Below are 16,009 nucleotides of genomic sequence, written 5' to 3'. Positions count from 1 at the left end.
TCAGTTCTTCATAGAGCCAACCAATGGGTACCTCTGTCTTGCACCTACCCTCGGTGCTCCAATGCTACAGCTTTGCGTTGAAGAAGATAGGCTCTGGTGTGTGGACCCTTACGGTATGGGACCTTGGGTGCAAACAATTGGGTGGTGGGAAGGAAATCCTTCCCCTGACCAATTGCTATCTTGTGCAGTTGACGAGAATCAACTATTGTCATGCGAATATGGTGGATATGACTACCTTGAGCTTGGGCCAGAATTTAGCAATCCAAATGGTTGGTATGAGTGGCTCCCATTACTTGCTAATAATTCAGGCCCTGGATCGCAATATTTCACCCCTAATGGAAGCTGTAATTAATGCTTGTCAATGTTAAGTTCAAAACCATGTTGGGGTTCATGGATGAGAATCTTGCTATCTGGAGAGCTTAATAATACTGTAGGTTGTAGCTTTGATTCTACGGAGTACTCATTCCCGGCTATGCAAGATTTCGGCCGTATAATCAAGATCATCCAAGACACCCGAAAAAAACGCAAAGAAAAGCTTGGTCGACGGCGTTCTTGGCCCGATCAACCACACTCAATCCTTCCGTAATGCGTCACGGCATCACTAATGATTCGGGAAGTGTCCGGGGGTTGAATGGCCGGCCGGTGGGGATACAGTGGAGAAAGAAAATGCCCGACCTATAACGTGCGCTTCAATGGATTCATCCGCCTCAACGCACAATGCTGTTACGAATTACAACTCATGATGGAGTAATTCCCCAAGAGATACGGGGCCAGTGCCTGGAGACCCCGCGAACGGGGAAATTCGGGGGAGCAGAATTTGTTGCTGAGCGTGACTCGTCTTGTCTCATGTCGTCTCCACAGAGGTCGATATAAAGGCCAGTCAGTCTCTCAGTGGGCTGCAGAAGACTTGAGCTGCATCGAATCTCACCATGGCGTCCGAATCCCCCAAATATCTCGGGCTCTCGGGAAAAGCCCTGCACTGGGCCCAGGTGGCTCTCATAGGTGCCCCTGCCTTCATTGTCTTTGGGTACAACCAAGCCGGTGTTGGCCCCCTGGCCACTCTCCAGAGTTGGGTCAAGACCTTCCCTCAGATCGACACGATTAACACCAAAGGAGAGCTCGAAGCACACAATTCCACCAGCAAGGGTGCTGTCATTGCCTCCTTCCAGATCGGAGCCCTCATCGGAGCTCTCTCTTGCACACTGATCTCGGACAGACTGGGTCGCCGGAAGACCATATTCCTCGGTTCTATCCTCGCCATCATCGGAGAGGTCCTGCAAGTATCATCATATGGATTGGTCCAATTCGTTATCGGCCGTATTATACTGGGTATGGGGGTCGGGCAGTACAGTGTGGCTGTACCGGTATGGCAGTCGGAGTGTTCTTCAGCAAAGAACAGAGGACAGCATGTCATTATCGATGGTATCTTTATGTGTCTCGGATACTCGCTGTGCAACTGGATTGATTTCGGTCTGAGTCGCATCCCCGAGAGCAACACACAATGGCGGGTCCCGCTCGCCCTGTCGCTGCTCCCTGCCCTTGTCATCCTCCTTTCTGTCTTTTTCCTCCCGGAATCACCTCGATGGCTGGTCCAGGTCAACCGCATCGAGGAAGCGAGCCACTCCCTCGCATCCCTAAAGGGCTTGTCTGAAACAGACGAGGCGATCCGGGCCGAAATTTCTGGTATTGAATCCTCCCTCGAGTTGACTGCCCAATCCAAAGGCTCTCTGATGGAGATGTTCGATCCTAATGACCAGGAGCGACTGTTCTACCGATTCTGTCTGTGTATCGTCCTGCAATTTTTCCAGCAGATGTGCGGTGGTAACCTGATCTCCGTGTACGCCTCGACAATATTCCAGCAGAACCTCGGCCTCAGCGCCAGCCTGTCCAAGATCCTCGCTGCCTGCGCCCTGACCTGGAAATTCCTTTGCTGCTTCATCGCCTTCTTCACCATCGACCGCCTCGGCCGTCGAGCCGTCTTCATGATCAGCGGCACAGGCATGGCCATCTGCATGATGTCTCTGGCCATCACCAACAGTCGCCCCACAGATGACAAGGGAGCATCAATCGCCTCCGTGGTCTTCATCTTCCTCTTCAACCTCTTCTACCCGATCGGTTTCCTCGGCGGTAACTTCCTCTACTGTACCGAGGTGGCTCCCGTCCGACTGCGCGTTGCCATGTCGTCCGTGTCCACGGCGAACCACTGGCTATGGAACTTTGTCGTCGTGATGGTCACGCCCATCGCGCTGGATACCATCGGCTACCAGTACTATGTCATGTATGCCGTGCTCTCGGCATGCATCCCCTTGCTGGTGTATTTCTTCTACCCCGAGACCATGAACCGCAACCTGGAGTTGCTGAACCATGTTTTCCGGGATGCGTCGTCTCCCTGGGAGATTGTCTCGATGGCGAAACATCTGCCTCAGGGAGAGGTAACTGAGGTAGACCTGATGGAGGCGAACAAGAAGGGCGACGGATGCTCTGTGGAGATGGCTGAGAAGGTCTAGTCGACGCCGTGCGATATCCAATGTATATAGAATGAGTCAGGCGTTGCATTATGGTTGATATATATCTGCATTTTTGTTTGTGCTTCTAGATGTCGGTAGACTCGACATCCCATTGTCCCGCAACCGCTCAGGAAGGAATTGTTATCTAGAATCCATAGAATGTCCAAGCCAGCAATTTATACAGGTTGTTCCAACAGCTACCTCTGACAAAGCAGCCCACTCCGCAAATCATAATCCCACCTGTCACTCCCAACACCACTCCAAACGAAAAGACTTTCGCCTGGGTCATACTTGCGTTTAACCGCAAGCAGCCTGTCATAATTCTCGCCATAAAAGTCCTTCTTCCAGGTCCTGCTGAAAGCGTTCCCCTCGTTCATGTAAGACCCTGTATCCGGTGCCCAGCGCCTCCAAACCGGTTCTATGGCCGACTCGTACCATCCTGCGACCGTCGCCAAAGCCTCAGCTGGATCTGCGGTGTCGTTGATTGATGCACCGTAGAGCATGGCGTGGACGTACGCGGAACGCCAGGCGGGCAGCGCGCTGCCGCGCATTTCTGGTGGCGTGGTGGCGGGTCCACGACCTCCCTGCAGGCCAAAAAGGAGCATTGCACCCTTTTCTGGGTCCTGAGATGTAAGGATTTGTTGGAAATAGCTGATTAGATTGGCCTTGGGGAGCTCAGTGAGCTCTCGACGGCCCAGAAGGCGACTGCTCACGGAACTACTAGCGCCAGAGGACTTGCTGCCCATGGGGTCGGGGTTCGCGAGAGTCCAATAGCTCTGAGCTGAGGGCGGCTGATATGACAGTGAAAGGGCGCTTGAATTGTGGTGATTCGTGATGCGCGCTGCGAGGTGGCGAAGGGAGGAGTTCATTTGCTTCGTCGTTGTATTGTATCCAATGAGGCTGATGGTGACTGCCACACCTTGGATCGTCTCGTTGACGCCGGGAAGCATCATGGCGGACTCCTTCGTCAATGCTGTGACAGTCCCCGTTAAACCTGAGTCCATCAAATCGGGAATCATGCGTGCTGTTTCCGCAAAGGCATCCCATGAGGCGAGCTCACTCGCCTTCCCACGGCGACTGGGATAGAATGAAAGACCGCCAGTGACAACGTTCGCAGGTACAGGGTGCGTCTTGAGAACGAACTCGATGACTACTCCGAACTGACCTCCGCCACCGCCTCGGACAGCCCAGAAGAGATCTTCATTCTCGGCATGGTTGGCCACTAGACGACGGCCGTCCGCAGTGATCACCGTTACCTGGTATACCTGGTCTGAGGCCAGACCGTAGTGGCTGGAAAGAAGACCGTGGCCCCCGTTCTGAATCAACCCACCAGGCCCTACTGTGGCGTCTTCCCCGCCGACAACGGTGCGGTTGATTTCATGAACGGCAGTGTATATAGATCCCCAGGTGTTGCCACTCCCAATGATCACGACGTCCGCAGTGCGGTTAGAGGCAGGCACACGCCATGAAGGCCGATGTACGACTTGCCTGAAGTTGTGTGTCCAAATCGATAGCGAGTATGCGCCGGTAGATCTGTACGAGCTTCAAATTAGTTGATAGGACGCCAGGAATTACCAAGCTTGCATACCGTCCACTGAGATCATGGCCTGTTCCCTTCACCACAATACGGATATCTCTTTCGGATGCCCATCGCATTGCCTTTGCTACCTGCTCCTCAGTCGTAGCATTGACAATATACTGTGGGAGAGCTCCGATGCTACAGCCCCGGCCCTCCGTGTATCCTGCAACACCAGGAGGCACACAGGAGTTGTTGGTATAGATCGAGTAGTCGACGCTCTCAGGCCAGGCGGAGTGGTATGCAGCATATGACCAATACTTCTCCACGATTGTGCAATTTTCAGCCGAGCCAAAGGGATTTCCCGGATAGCAGGACGACGCAGCCGGGGCTGTCTTGATCAGGGTTCCTTGGATTGATGCGTTCAGCGCCGCCCATTCTTCGGTCGAAGGCCATCCAGCGTCAAGGGGAGAGAGTTTGCAGTGTGACTTGGCACGTACTGCGCTGGCAAGAGCCAGGAGAGACGTAAATACTCTGAAAGAGGACAATATCATTTTGTGATGGAGGCACAAAGATAGGATGAGGTATGGTAGTATTTCCTCACCCAGGTCGAAGGCTGGTTGTTTATATATCTGTACTTGTGCCCTGTACCCCCTTTTATATATCGACGGATATCAGCGATCGTGCCAAACGAATACGCTTGAAACCCGGTGATCTTGATTACCAGCATAAATATGGGGCCAATGCTGCAGAGAAATGATGAGCATCTATTTACGGCTCTGTTCACTATTGGTTATAGATTCAGGATCGTGGTTCCTTCTGTGCAGATCTCCCCTTTTCGGAGGGGTTTGTTCGTACTCGTACATTCAGCCAAAAGCAGTACCAACAACTAATTCGTGGCTATCATGGTTCCACAAAGGAAACAATTCAATCAATGCACGCAGAGACAATTCCTACTAGTTAAAAAGCAATGGAAGAATCAAGGGTCATATTCACCAAAAAAGAACGACCTGAGCCTCCATTAAGGGATATCTCGTGCGTCTGGCAAGGTGGAATTCAACCCAAGACCGAAGAAAGTCGATACTTCAAATTCTCTTAATCAATACATTTAACGAATAACGTATCCTATTCTAAGGACAGAGGATCGTCGAGGCCAGTGAGGTTATGATGCCAAAGGTCCATGGTCCAGCAGTCTCCACTCGCCGTATTCGTACAATTTCTGCCTTTTTGGGAATATTTACCACGATGTACACTTCCTCCAAGTGACTCCCTGGCTCAGTAATATCTAGATGGAAAAAAATTCTCCAGGAGGTTGATTCTCCTACGCATCCTTCTTTTTCACAGTAAAGCTCGATATTTTACCACCCTTCGTCACGGCCAGCGCGCAATGTCCCTCAACATCTACATCGACGACACCCGCCCATGTTATGCGGAAAATGACATCATCAGGGGCCGAGTTATTTTCGACTGCCCTCGAGATTTCCAACAGATCAAAGATATCAGACTGACCTTCTCGGGGTGCTCAAAATCCAAGATCCAGAAAGTCAAAGGCCCAGCGGCACCGACTGGCAGGTACCAGAGCAAATGCATCTTATTTGAAAGGGAAAGAATCCTCGTCGCGGCAGAGGAATGCAAAATACCCCCCACAACCTATGAATGGCCATTTGAGTTTCGTTTCCCCCTTCATGTGGAATCACCAAATGCCTGGCCCGAGGCAAGGCCATTCTGTGTCGACAAGAACCAACCATTACCCCCATCATTCGATGCCGAGTGCCACAATGCGCTGCGAAAGGTATCCGCAAGCGTCGAGTACTGTCTCAAAGCACAGGTCCTCAAGCCCATAAAAGGGTTGTTCGAGACAAAGTCGCCCGTATTTGAGAAAGTGCTGCATCTTCTGTTCATCCCGATGGCGGCACGAGCGCACACCCATGCTATCGAACTAGAGAGGAAGCAGAAGATCGACCGCACGTTCATGGTGCGCAGTCTATCCTTGTTGCCAGGAAATACTGACCGGTCCCTGAGTGTGCAGGAGAGATTCAAGGCCTGGCTCTCTCCTGGGCAGTTGCCTTATTTTTCCTTTGGTGTTGAGTTCCAGTACCCGTTTTTCCTTGTCCACGGCATGCCGATTCGACTGTCGTTGGATGTGAAACCATTAATAGACAACTCTAATGCTCCCCGAATCCCGGAAATTGTCTTACAAACTGTTTCTATTACACTTGTTGGCAGGACGGCCGCTCGAGCATCGCCGTTGCTGATGGGGTCGATGTCAGGCGAGGTGGATGAAGAGACTACGCTACTTTCCAAAACATCATTACGAGTCGCTGTTAGTGGACAGATGGACCTTTCCGAGCAATTCGGCCAGATATCATTACCTACCACTGATGTCACTTTTAACACATTCAATCTGAGCCGTTCGTACCGGCTGAGAATCTCGTTGGCGTTCGAATGCGCGGGGAAGTTGTTAAATTTCGTTGCTACGGATCTGGAGGTAGTAGTTCTCTCAAATGCTGGAATGACGGTAAAGGAGACTTTAGGCTGGGGCTCAGCAGATGCGGGCTCCAGTCATTCTCGAGCATATGTGGCCTACAGTTCAGACGCACAACCACCGCCATATTCGTCAACTGTGTCCGAGTGGAATGTGGAAGCAAAGTGCAGCGTTTAGAAATTGCGCAGTGAACAAGCACACAGTTCTAGGTATGAATATTTCTCATGGGCACTTGCCTATGCTGAAATCCAACATATATATGTTCGTCTCTGTATGTGGCTGCCATAATGTACATGGTCAATTTCCCATTCAATGGTATTCCTCAAGATGGCGTCCTCCACACGGGTGCACGCTTCTCAAGAAATGCATTGACACCCTCCACCATATCGCGGGTCCCAAAAGTGGCGTAATATAGTGACCGCTCAAATTCATGGTCATGTTGCAATTCGTCCGCTGAAAAACTGTTAGTAAGTCAAATGAACAACAGAGCAATGAAGCTCACCTCTGCATATTGCCTCCTTTGCCACCATCAACGTGGAGGCACTATGAGAAGCCAGTTTCTCTGCAATCTCCAACGCCCCCGACAAAGCTTTCCCCGGTTCGACCAGTTTGCTAACGAGTCCGAGCTGAAAGGCCTCATGTCCCGAAAGTGGCTCGTTGAGCAGCATCATGTTCATTGCCTACATGCGACCTCGTTAGTTGAGACCCTTATCAATGGGGCCAGCTTCGCCAGAGAGCAGCTACCCTGTACTTGCCCACAGCGGCGGTCACCCTCTGTGTACCTCCAGCACCCGGGATCAGACCGATTGATATTTCCGGAAGTCGAAATTCCACGTTAGGCGGGGCGACGATAAAGTCTGCCTTGAAGAGCGATTCAGTCAGGTCTGAAGCGATCTGAAGGGGCAATATTGATTACCATCAATGCAAGTTCAAAACCACCACCAAGCTGTAAGACACAGTTTCCTGTCAGCATCACCATGAAAATACTCAGTCGAGGAACTTACCGCTTTACCCTCCACCGCCGCAATAATCGGCTTGCGGACCTGTTTCATTCCATGACAGAGATCTTCAAGATACCGTTTCTGCCGAGCAGTTTCGCCATCCAATTGAGCGATCTCTTTAATGTCTGCACCAGCTGTATGAAAAGTCGCAAGTTGCGACAAGTCAGCTACACACCTCCTACATTTAACGTGTGACACCTACCCGAAAAGATGGCGCCTGAACCAGCGATGACGATGGCTCTGATCTGCGGATCAGCCGAGGCTATCTCCAGCTGTCGCAATAACTCGTCGATAAGTGCCTGGCATAAAGCATTTCGCTTGTTAGGACGATTCAGCGTGAGAATGCGAGCAGACGTCTGATGTGTCTGAGCCAAAATAAGCCCTTCGGTCCCTGTTGAATAATCCATGACGATGCTTATCTAGGTTGGGATCGGACAGCAACTCGAATGTTCTAGTTTCGAGGAAGCAGTCCAGGCTAAAAAGGAGCTCAACACCTGACTGAAACATTTCCTGGCGGGCTTTTACCATTTTCGTGTACGGAGCAGGGGTTGAAACATGCGGAGTTGCGGGCCGTGTCAAGCTGTCACAGTCCACAACGGCTGAGCAGCTAGACCGAGTGTAGCCTGTCGAGAACACCACTTGCGCGCCATGGCGTCACACATGCAACACGCGAAAAAGGCCAAGATGCCTTTTCGGGAAATGTTAGATTAACATAAGCACTACTCCAACCGTTTTCATACGGACCTCCGAGCGTAGATCCGGTTGAATTCCGTGTGCATGAATCGAGAACATTCAGGAGTAAGGATACGAGGACGAATCACGACCACGACTGTAAAGAACCGATTGGTCGAGACCCAATTTCTTCAGACGACTGATGGAAAAGAGGCGTGCGACCAGGGTCTTGTCTCCACTTTTAAAGTACCCTAGAGCGAGTAAAGCCACCAATATCCGAAAGGGGTCCAGGAACCATCACCAAGAGGGCCCATGATCGACGGTTTTGACCCCGCATGCCCAGCCCATGGCGACTCAGACTGTGACGTCGTAGAAACCTGAAGAGGCCGAATCGAGTCAATTGACCGTCGGGATGCATCAGCTTGTCTCACTGCCATTCCGCAATCTTACCCTCTTGCCGTGGCTGCTGACGCCAGGCGGTTGTTGTTTCTAACATAGTACTGGTGGGTCGAGCAATCAATTATGCGTTCGTCTATGGCTAGGCCAACTATTTCCCTCAACCCGACTCGGAGGAACAGGTGTCTATTCGCACCAGGAGGGAGACCGTGGCACAATGGGCGCACATATATCCTGCGAGGGTCTCCCCAGGCACCCGATTGAACCTTCTGGCAGGGTTACTTCCTGCAACAAGTTTTGGTACTCTTGCAAAAAGTCCCCCAGAAATGGACTCTTCCCTAGTCTCACCGCCAGACGGAAACCTTTTCCGATCGTTCGGCTTCGGCCCCCAGCAACCTGTTCCCTATCCAACTGTTCACCATGCCTTCATAGATCATGCGAAGCAATATCCCGACGCCATCGCCGTCTGTGATCTCTCCCACAATGAATCAATAGAGGTCACATACGGTACGCTGCTTCGATATGCCCAGTTCATTGCCCTTCGACTTCACAGTCATGGTGTTGTACCTGGCAGCAGGATTGTCCTTGTCACAAAACGGAGCGTGGAGATGGTGGCAGGTATTCTAGGCATCCTCATGTGTGGTGCGCAGTATATCCCCCTTGACGGCGCTGTTGTGCCGGACCAGACACTGGAACATGCTGTGATTCAATCTCAGAGCTCGGTCGCTTTGTGTACGGGTGCCTTCGGGTCGAGACTGCATTCTTTTCCACAACTATCCTCGGTTCTGGTTCTGGAGGAACTACTCGCTGAGGCGGAGCAAACTGGCTTCCAGGTGGATACCACTCGTTTGATCTGTGAGGGGGACGAGAATTCAGGGTGCTATGTGATCTACACGTCTGGTCAGTCATATCTCTCCTGTGCACCGATTGTGAATCTAATAAGTTCCTGGCCATGAAGGTACCACCGGAACCCCCAAAGGCGTCGATGTCACGCACCGGAATGTTACAAACGTCGTTTGCCATGCGCCCGGCAATCTGGGTATATCTCGTGACTCGAGAGTGGGACAAGTATTGTCCATCAGCTTCGACATGGGTGAGCATTGGCGAACTGCGATGGCCAAAACCCTTACTGATATTGTTAGGCGCTTGGGAAATACTGGGGAGCCTTTCTAACGGCGCAACCTTGGTCCTAAGAGGGTCGGATTGGCATGCGGCACTACAACAGGTGAGTCCAACATATAAAATATTCGATGTAGCGAGGTTTAACGTTGCAAAATAGGTCGATACGCTGATATGCACCCCGAGCATACTCCGTCGATACCGTCCCGAAGACTTCCCCAATATCCGATGCATCGCCACCGCTGGCGAGCCATGCTCTCAGAGGTAGACACTGTCCAAGAGAGTGTGCCTTCGTATTTGATCTAACGTTCTGTTTTAGTCTCGCCGACAAATGGGTTGCGAACGGCGCAACCTTCTACAACTGCTGTGGCCCAACAGAGATCACCATCATCAATACCATGCATAGACACAAACTCGGCCAGCAATTGACCATAGGAAGACCTCTTCCAAATACCAGCGTGTATATACTGAACGATAAGCAACTTCCAGTTGCAATTGGAGAGGTTGGGACTATGTGGGCTGGTGGAGCAGGGGTCACCAGAGGGTATCTCGGACAGCCCGAGAAGACGGCCGAGCGCTATCGCTATGATCCTTTTGTTGATGATGGGTGCGTCTCAAACAGTCTCTGTGACTGGAATACTTCTCGCTGACAGTCAGATTGCTACAGTCACTCAATGATGTTCAATACCGGCGATTTGGCCCGATGGCTTCCGGATGGGAATCTGGAAACGCTGGGACGCAATGATGATCAGGTCAAAATCAAGGTAGGTCTTCGCTTCTTTTTATCCTATTATCACAGCACTGAGCGCAATAGGGCTTCCGTGTCGAACTAGATGGTGTCAGCGCGTCATTGGCCTCCTTCCCGGGTGTTACGGAGGCAGTCGCCATCATGGTGGAGGGAGACCTCGTCGCATTCGTCACCCCTCAAGCGCTCGATTTGCAAGAAATACAGGTTCACTTGAAGGCGAGACTCCCATACTATGCTATCCCAACGCAAGTGCATAGGGTGGATGCGTTTCCATTGACGCCAAACGGCAAGGTCGACAAACGGGCTCTCGCTCAGTTGTGCCGCCCCGAAGAGAAGACATCGCAGTGTGTTACGGAGATACTAGACGAGAAGAAGCAGGTTATCTTGAGCTCTTCTCGCGAGACAGTATCATCAGGATCAGATTCTTCAGAATCACTCCACAAACCCGTGCCGTTGGCCGAGAAGAAAAACCGGAAGGCCATCCGGGGACTCAGATACCGTGTCTTTATTGTCTACCGGAGGCTGTTCACGCTCATCTGGCTGGCCAATATTGCTGCTCTCTTGTGTGTTCTGCTCATTCCGAACGCTGGCCCCAAGTGGATCTCAACAATCGCCTTCATCAACCTCACCATTGCCGTCCTCGTCCGCCAGGACGCTGTCATCAATATCCTCTACACAATCTGCTGCTCTGTACCAAAGTCATGGCCATTAGCGATCCGTCGCCGGTGCGCGAAGATCTATCATCTTGGGGGTGTCCACTCGGGCGCTGCAATGGCCGCTACGGCCTGGTTCGCTGGCTCTATCTGTTATAACATCTACAACCAAGTCGACGATGCCAGAGTAATTGCGAAAGTCTCACCCGCGACGCTCACTCTGTCCCTAATCGTGTTACTCCTCCTATTTGCGATGATCGGCTTCGCATATCCGATCTTTAGAAAAAAGCGCCACAACATGTTCGAGCGCATCCATCGCTTCTTCGGCTGGACAATCCTCGGCATTATCTGGATCCAAACAATCCTCTCCATCCGGGATCAGCGCGGCACACAATCCTTGGGTCGGGCCGTCATCTCTTCACCAAATTTCTGGATGCTCCTCGTCATCACCGCCAGCATTGCAAGCTCGTGGATCTTCCTCCGGAAGGTTCCCGTCGACGCCGAGGTCCTCTCCAATCACGCCGTGCGGCTTCACTTTGACTACACGATGCCAGTCAACGGGACGTTCACCCGGCTCTCCGAACGCCCTCTATTCGAATGGCACTCATTCGCAACTGTCCCCGCTCCAACAGCAGTGAACGGTAGACCAAAGGGGTACTCGCTAGTAGTCTCTCGCGCAGGGGACTGGACAGGACGGCAGATCAGTAAACCACCCACCCACTTGTGGGTTCGCGGTATTCCCAGTAAGTCTCCTCTTCGCTCATTGTATTCCTCTGCTAATCATCCGCAACAGCCTGCGGCGTGATGCGCATCGCAACGCTCTTCAACCGTGTCGTCCTCGTAGGGACGGGCTCAGGTATCGGCCCTCTCCTCGGGCATATCCAAGTCCCGACGTGTCCGTTCCGGCTGGTCTGGTCGACGCCGAATCCCGCCGATACATTCGGGAAGGATGTTGTGGACGCGGTCTACGCCGCTGATGCGGGAGCGATCGTGCACGACACCAAGAAGCAGGGGCGGCCGGATTTGGTCCGGCTGACCTGGGATGCGGTGCAGGAATTCCAGGCTGAGGCTGTGATTGTGATTTCGAACGAGAAGTTGACTAAGAAGGTGGTCTATGGGATGGAGACGAGGGGGGTGCCTGCGTATGGGGCTATCTGGGATAGTTAGCTTGTTGGTGTTGTGGGTATTGATTGTGGTTGGTTTTCGTATTCCATGGTTAACATAGTATACGATCACGTTGTATTGTATAATCGATTAGCTGTTTAGCTTGTATAATCATTACTGTATATTCGTGTATGCTCTTGGGATGACAGCCTGCAAGGGAACACCATACAGCGAGACCAGCTCGTCTTCTTCCAAAACTACTTAGGATCCAACAATTTCAACTGTCCATTCCCAGCGCATTCCAAGGATTATCCGCGATAAAGAACTGCGCAAAATCAAAATTCTCCAAACTGGTCAAATCCGCGACCAAGTCTCTAAAAGACTCGGAATCCTGCATACTCTGTCGTCGCTGTGATATGGTTTCATGGTCATGGGCGAAGTGTATGCCCAAGATACTGTTCAGACGCGCCGCATCGTGATCCTTTCGCCTCTGCTGCAATAGAATCAAGGAGCCAGCCGTCCGGTATGCATCCCTCAGTACCTCAGTGTCATAGACATCCGTTACGTATTTGAGAGTCTGCACCGCGTCGTCTAACAGAGACAACGACTCTGGATTATCCGCCGCTAGTAGCGTGCAGATAATTTGGAAGGGCACATTAGCGACGTGACTCCATGGACAGTTCGCGTCAACTAATTCCCTGGCGCAGGCGAGTGCTTTCGTGATTAACGCCAGCATTTGGCCCATAAGGGTCGCGGACAGGGTTGAGTGAACTGCACGGAGACGACGGAAGATGCATAAGACAAGGTTACATTGAGAGAGAACGGACGGGGGTTGCGTGCGGCTGCTTTGCATGATATTGACGAGCATGGCGGTAAGCTGGACTGCGTCGACCGGCGTGAAGGGGTCGAGACTCTCAGAAAGGGGCAGCAAATCCAACATCTCGGCCGTGAAATCTCCGTCTCGACTGGACGGGGTTGTGTATGACGCGCCGTGTAAGATGATTCGTGATCTTGCCAAGTCAAAGGACACCCACGTGTTGATGTATTGGGCAAAGGAGACGAGCCTACGCCTGATATCATCGTCGATATTCTGCGTCGGTCGTAGGAGCGCATGTCTAGATGACGGGTCCAGGTGCAGACCCGACGCGTCAATAAGGTGGAGTAATGTACAGCTCGCCATCCAAGCGGTGTGAGGCGATGCCGTTAACCGCAGGTAAGAAACCCGGAGAGCCCATCCCGTGAGTAGCATCAGTGGTGGTATCTCGCCTGGAGAACGATGTTCGAGAGCCGACTTGGCCGACTCGATTAGATGCAGCTCTGCAGCCACTGCTTTCCTTTGAGAAAATAAATAGCCCATCGCGGCCACTCCGCAAAGAACGACATCGCACGGTTCAAAAGCGGACGGTCGATGCCATCGCAACCGGACGTATTCAAAGCAGCTATCCCGGTCAACGAAGCCGTAGCAAGGAGCAACCTTGTCGAAGTAAACGTGCGTCAACGCGCTCATTTCCTCCTCGGAGATGATATCTACTATCGACAGCGCCGTGAAGGTGCCCGGCAATTGCCGCCGCCCGATATTCCACGCGTAGACCTGAGGATCGAGTGCATTGACAGGGTCGATCTTGAGGCCCAGGTTCTGCACAAAGACTGCGCCTGAATTTGGTCCGATCGACTGCTGGACAGTATTGGTAAATCGCTCACCTAGCTGTAATGGACTTGGCGGCGCCGGGGCCCTTGGGGACACAGAATGCGACTCCGCCTGCTGCGTCTGCGCCGGTTGGACCGCTATCAGATTTTCCAGGGTGATATTCTTGTTTCGTTTCTTGCGTGAACCCAGGTCATAGCGGCATATGTACTCGGATTCTGTGCACATCTCGCAGGGTTGCCGGCCGTTGCACTTCCTCTTCCTGGTCCGGCATGGCTCGCAGGCAACCTTGGACCGACGTTGCCGATTCACTTGGCCAGACATTCTTGACTTCTGGTTTCACAAGTCTCCTGGCGCATTCGCAACTCCATCCCTGTCAATACTAGATACTCGGGCCGACACTGGCAATAATCATCCAAGGCGACTGCGGCCAAAACCCACGACTCCACGTGATTACTAATACAAATATCCCGGTTTTCGTCATTGCGACCATTCCCTTTTCGGATGTAAGCTTAAAGAACAGGGCTTATATCTAGGTGTCGATCTTTACTGGTAGTAATATAGCAGAATTCAAATGATTTCGTAGGCACTGTGGTCTGCTTAAAGCAGTAGTGTGAAAATTCCTCCTAAGTTGGTGAGAAATTGAATATCCTGTACGTCGTGTCAATGACATCGATCGGTCGATTCTTGGCGAAGTCAACTTCAGTTGCTTGGAATCGATGGAATATGTGATTGTCACTGTATCTAGTTCCAAAGTAGTCCAAGGAGCAAGAAGATGCTAAATTTTTCCTGGGCCCTTTTATGACCAGTCTAGGTGGTAGTCAGCTAGAAGTGGACATCGGGATGCTGGCAGCTGGTATATTTGGGGCGGAAATTCCGTTGTCCCTGGCTTGTCTTTCGCCAGTCACAAAGGGGAAGCCGGTTGGATACATAATATTGAGCGTCAGACGCTCAATATTCATAAATGTCCGGATCAAGTGCTCTGTCAAACCGGCCGGTAAATTGGGGTCTCCATAGGGCTGCGGATGTTGCGGATTTAGCGGATATATTCCATGGTTGCCACAATAAAAAGCCGTGACGAACATTCTGTCGTATCTCTCCCTTTTCCGAAATACACAAACAACATGGCATCGGATTACCACTATACCTACTTCCGAGTCTCTAAGACGGAAGATCTGACTCGCTCAGCGCAGCGATACAGAGACCTGCGTCTGCAGGCGCTCAAACTCTCACCGGCGTCATTTGCCGCAACCTACGAGTCCGAAGCCCTTTTGACAGACGAATATTGGAAATCGCGCCTGTCGCAGCAACGGAGGGAAACATTCGTCTGCGCCGTGCGCCCGGCTTCAAAATCCCATGCATCCAACGGAGACGATCTGGAATGGGTGGCCCAATTGACGCTGCTCGGTCCACGAACCAAGGAGGAGTTCACGCTGCCAGCAACATCCGGGCAGCCAGAACCAGGACCCGATGACGAGGAAGAGCGGTGGCAACTTCTCGGTCTCTACACGCTATCTTCGCATCGTGGGAGGGGTATCGCGAAACGACTGTGTGCGGAGGCTATCAAGTACCTTGTCGAGTATCGGCCCGAGCCAAAGAATGTCCACGTTCGGTTGATGGTTAAGTGGGGGATGGACGCAGCTGTACGGCTGTATCAGCAATTGGGCTATGAGGAGGTGGGGAGCTGTACCCTTGCCGAAGCTCTGATTGCGAACGGAGAAAAGGATCTTTTGCCGGAGGGTTATGAGGCGCAGGAGAAGTTTTGTGCGCAGAGTGGTCATGTTATGCTGCAGCGTTTTACCAGAGATCATGTATAGAGAATGATGCCATTCATACACCTGTTTACCAGCATGGATATGCCGCGTTGATCTCGTCCGTTATGCCTTTTCAAATAGCTATGCACCTAGGTTTGGTCCTTACTGGTGCAGACCCTCGGGGTAACTGAGAGCTGGTATGCTTCCGGTAATTGCACTATTGGAGGCGAATCGTATTGCGATAGCAAGGCTACGGGACTGATATAGGCCGTTCATAAAGAAAGAGATAGATTTGTACTTTCTAAACACCCATGGAAACAAAAGGAAATCTATAATTTGGTTCGCTGTCAGAGACATAAATAGAGCATAACACAGACATATGAACTGGCTGAAGAGAAGAAGATTATAA

The 16,009-nt window shown here is 51.7% G+C and overlaps 7 protein-coding genes across 7 annotated transcripts; 4 read left to right on the top strand and 3 right to left on the bottom strand.

Moving 5' to 3' along the window:
• Nucleotides 1-929: 929 nt before the first annotated feature.
• Asppvi_010005 (sugar porter family MFS transporter) lies at nt 930-2,507 on the top strand (the record flags this gene model as incomplete). Its single annotated transcript, XM_043305851.1, has 1 exon — nt 930-2,507. One exon carries the CDS (start codon nt 930-932, stop codon nt 2,505-2,507), a length of 1,578 nt encoding a protein of 525 aa, XP_043161786.1.
• A 197-nt stretch (nt 2,508-2,704) lies between these two features.
• On the bottom strand, nt 2,705-4,577 carry Asppvi_010004 (putative isoamyl alcohol oxidase; the record flags this gene model as incomplete). The annotated part of the gene is made up of 2 exons (XM_043305850.1): nt 2,705-4,040; nt 4,096-4,577. The coding sequence occupies 2 exons, from the start codon at nt 4,575-4,577 to the stop codon at nt 2,705-2,707; spliced, it is 1,818 nt and encodes a 605-aa protein (XP_043161785.1).
• An 833-nt stretch (nt 4,578-5,410) lies between these two features.
• Asppvi_010003 (uncharacterized protein) lies at nt 5,411-6,685 on the top strand (the record flags this gene model as incomplete). The annotated part of the gene is made up of 1 exon (XM_043305849.1): nt 5,411-6,685. The coding sequence occupies one exon, from the start codon at nt 5,411-5,413 to the stop codon at nt 6,683-6,685; it is 1,275 nt and encodes a 424-aa protein (XP_043161784.1).
• A 145-nt stretch (nt 6,686-6,830) lies between these two features.
• Nucleotides 6,831-7,916, bottom strand: Asppvi_010002 (enoyl-CoA hydratase/isomerase family protein; the record flags this gene model as incomplete). The annotated part of the gene is made up of 6 exons (XM_043305848.1): nt 6,831-6,961; nt 7,011-7,188; nt 7,253-7,369; nt 7,425-7,454; nt 7,513-7,643; nt 7,712-7,916. The coding sequence occupies 6 exons, from the start codon at nt 7,914-7,916 to the stop codon at nt 6,831-6,833; spliced, it is 792 nt and encodes a 263-aa protein (XP_043161783.1).
• Nucleotides 7,917-8,903: 987 nt separating this feature from the next.
• tmpL (putative NRPS-like enzyme) lies at nt 8,904-12,264 on the top strand (the record flags this gene model as incomplete). The annotated part of the gene is made up of 8 exons (XM_043305847.1): nt 8,904-9,477; nt 9,536-9,670; nt 9,720-9,802; nt 9,857-9,960; nt 10,016-10,303; nt 10,364-10,460; nt 10,511-11,840; nt 11,891-12,264. The coding sequence occupies 8 exons, from the start codon at nt 8,904-8,906 to the stop codon at nt 12,262-12,264; spliced, it is 2,985 nt and encodes a 994-aa protein (XP_043161782.1).
• A 214-nt stretch (nt 12,265-12,478) lies between these two features.
• Nucleotides 12,479-14,170, bottom strand: Asppvi_010000 (putative C6 transcription factor; the record flags this gene model as incomplete). Its single annotated transcript, XM_043305846.1, has 1 exon — nt 12,479-14,170. The coding sequence occupies one exon, from the start codon at nt 14,168-14,170 to the stop codon at nt 12,479-12,481; it is 1,692 nt and encodes a 563-aa protein (XP_043161781.1).
• An 800-nt stretch (nt 14,171-14,970) lies between these two features.
• On the top strand, nt 14,971-15,663 carry Asppvi_009999 (GNAT family N-acetyltransferase; the record flags this gene model as incomplete). The annotated part of the gene is made up of 1 exon (XM_043305845.1): nt 14,971-15,663. One exon carries the CDS (start codon nt 14,971-14,973, stop codon nt 15,661-15,663), a length of 693 nt encoding a protein of 230 aa, XP_043161780.1.
• Nucleotides 15,664-16,009: the final 346 nt, after the last annotated feature.

This window comes from Aspergillus pseudoviridinutans (assembly GCF_018340605.1).
Source record: "Aspergillus pseudoviridinutans IFM 55266 DNA, scaffold_7, whole genome shotgun sequence".
Taxonomy (NCBI): Eukaryota; Fungi; Ascomycota; class Eurotiomycetes; order Eurotiales; family Aspergillaceae; genus Aspergillus; species Aspergillus pseudoviridinutans.
This window is presented reverse-complemented; position numbering and strand designations above follow the sequence as displayed.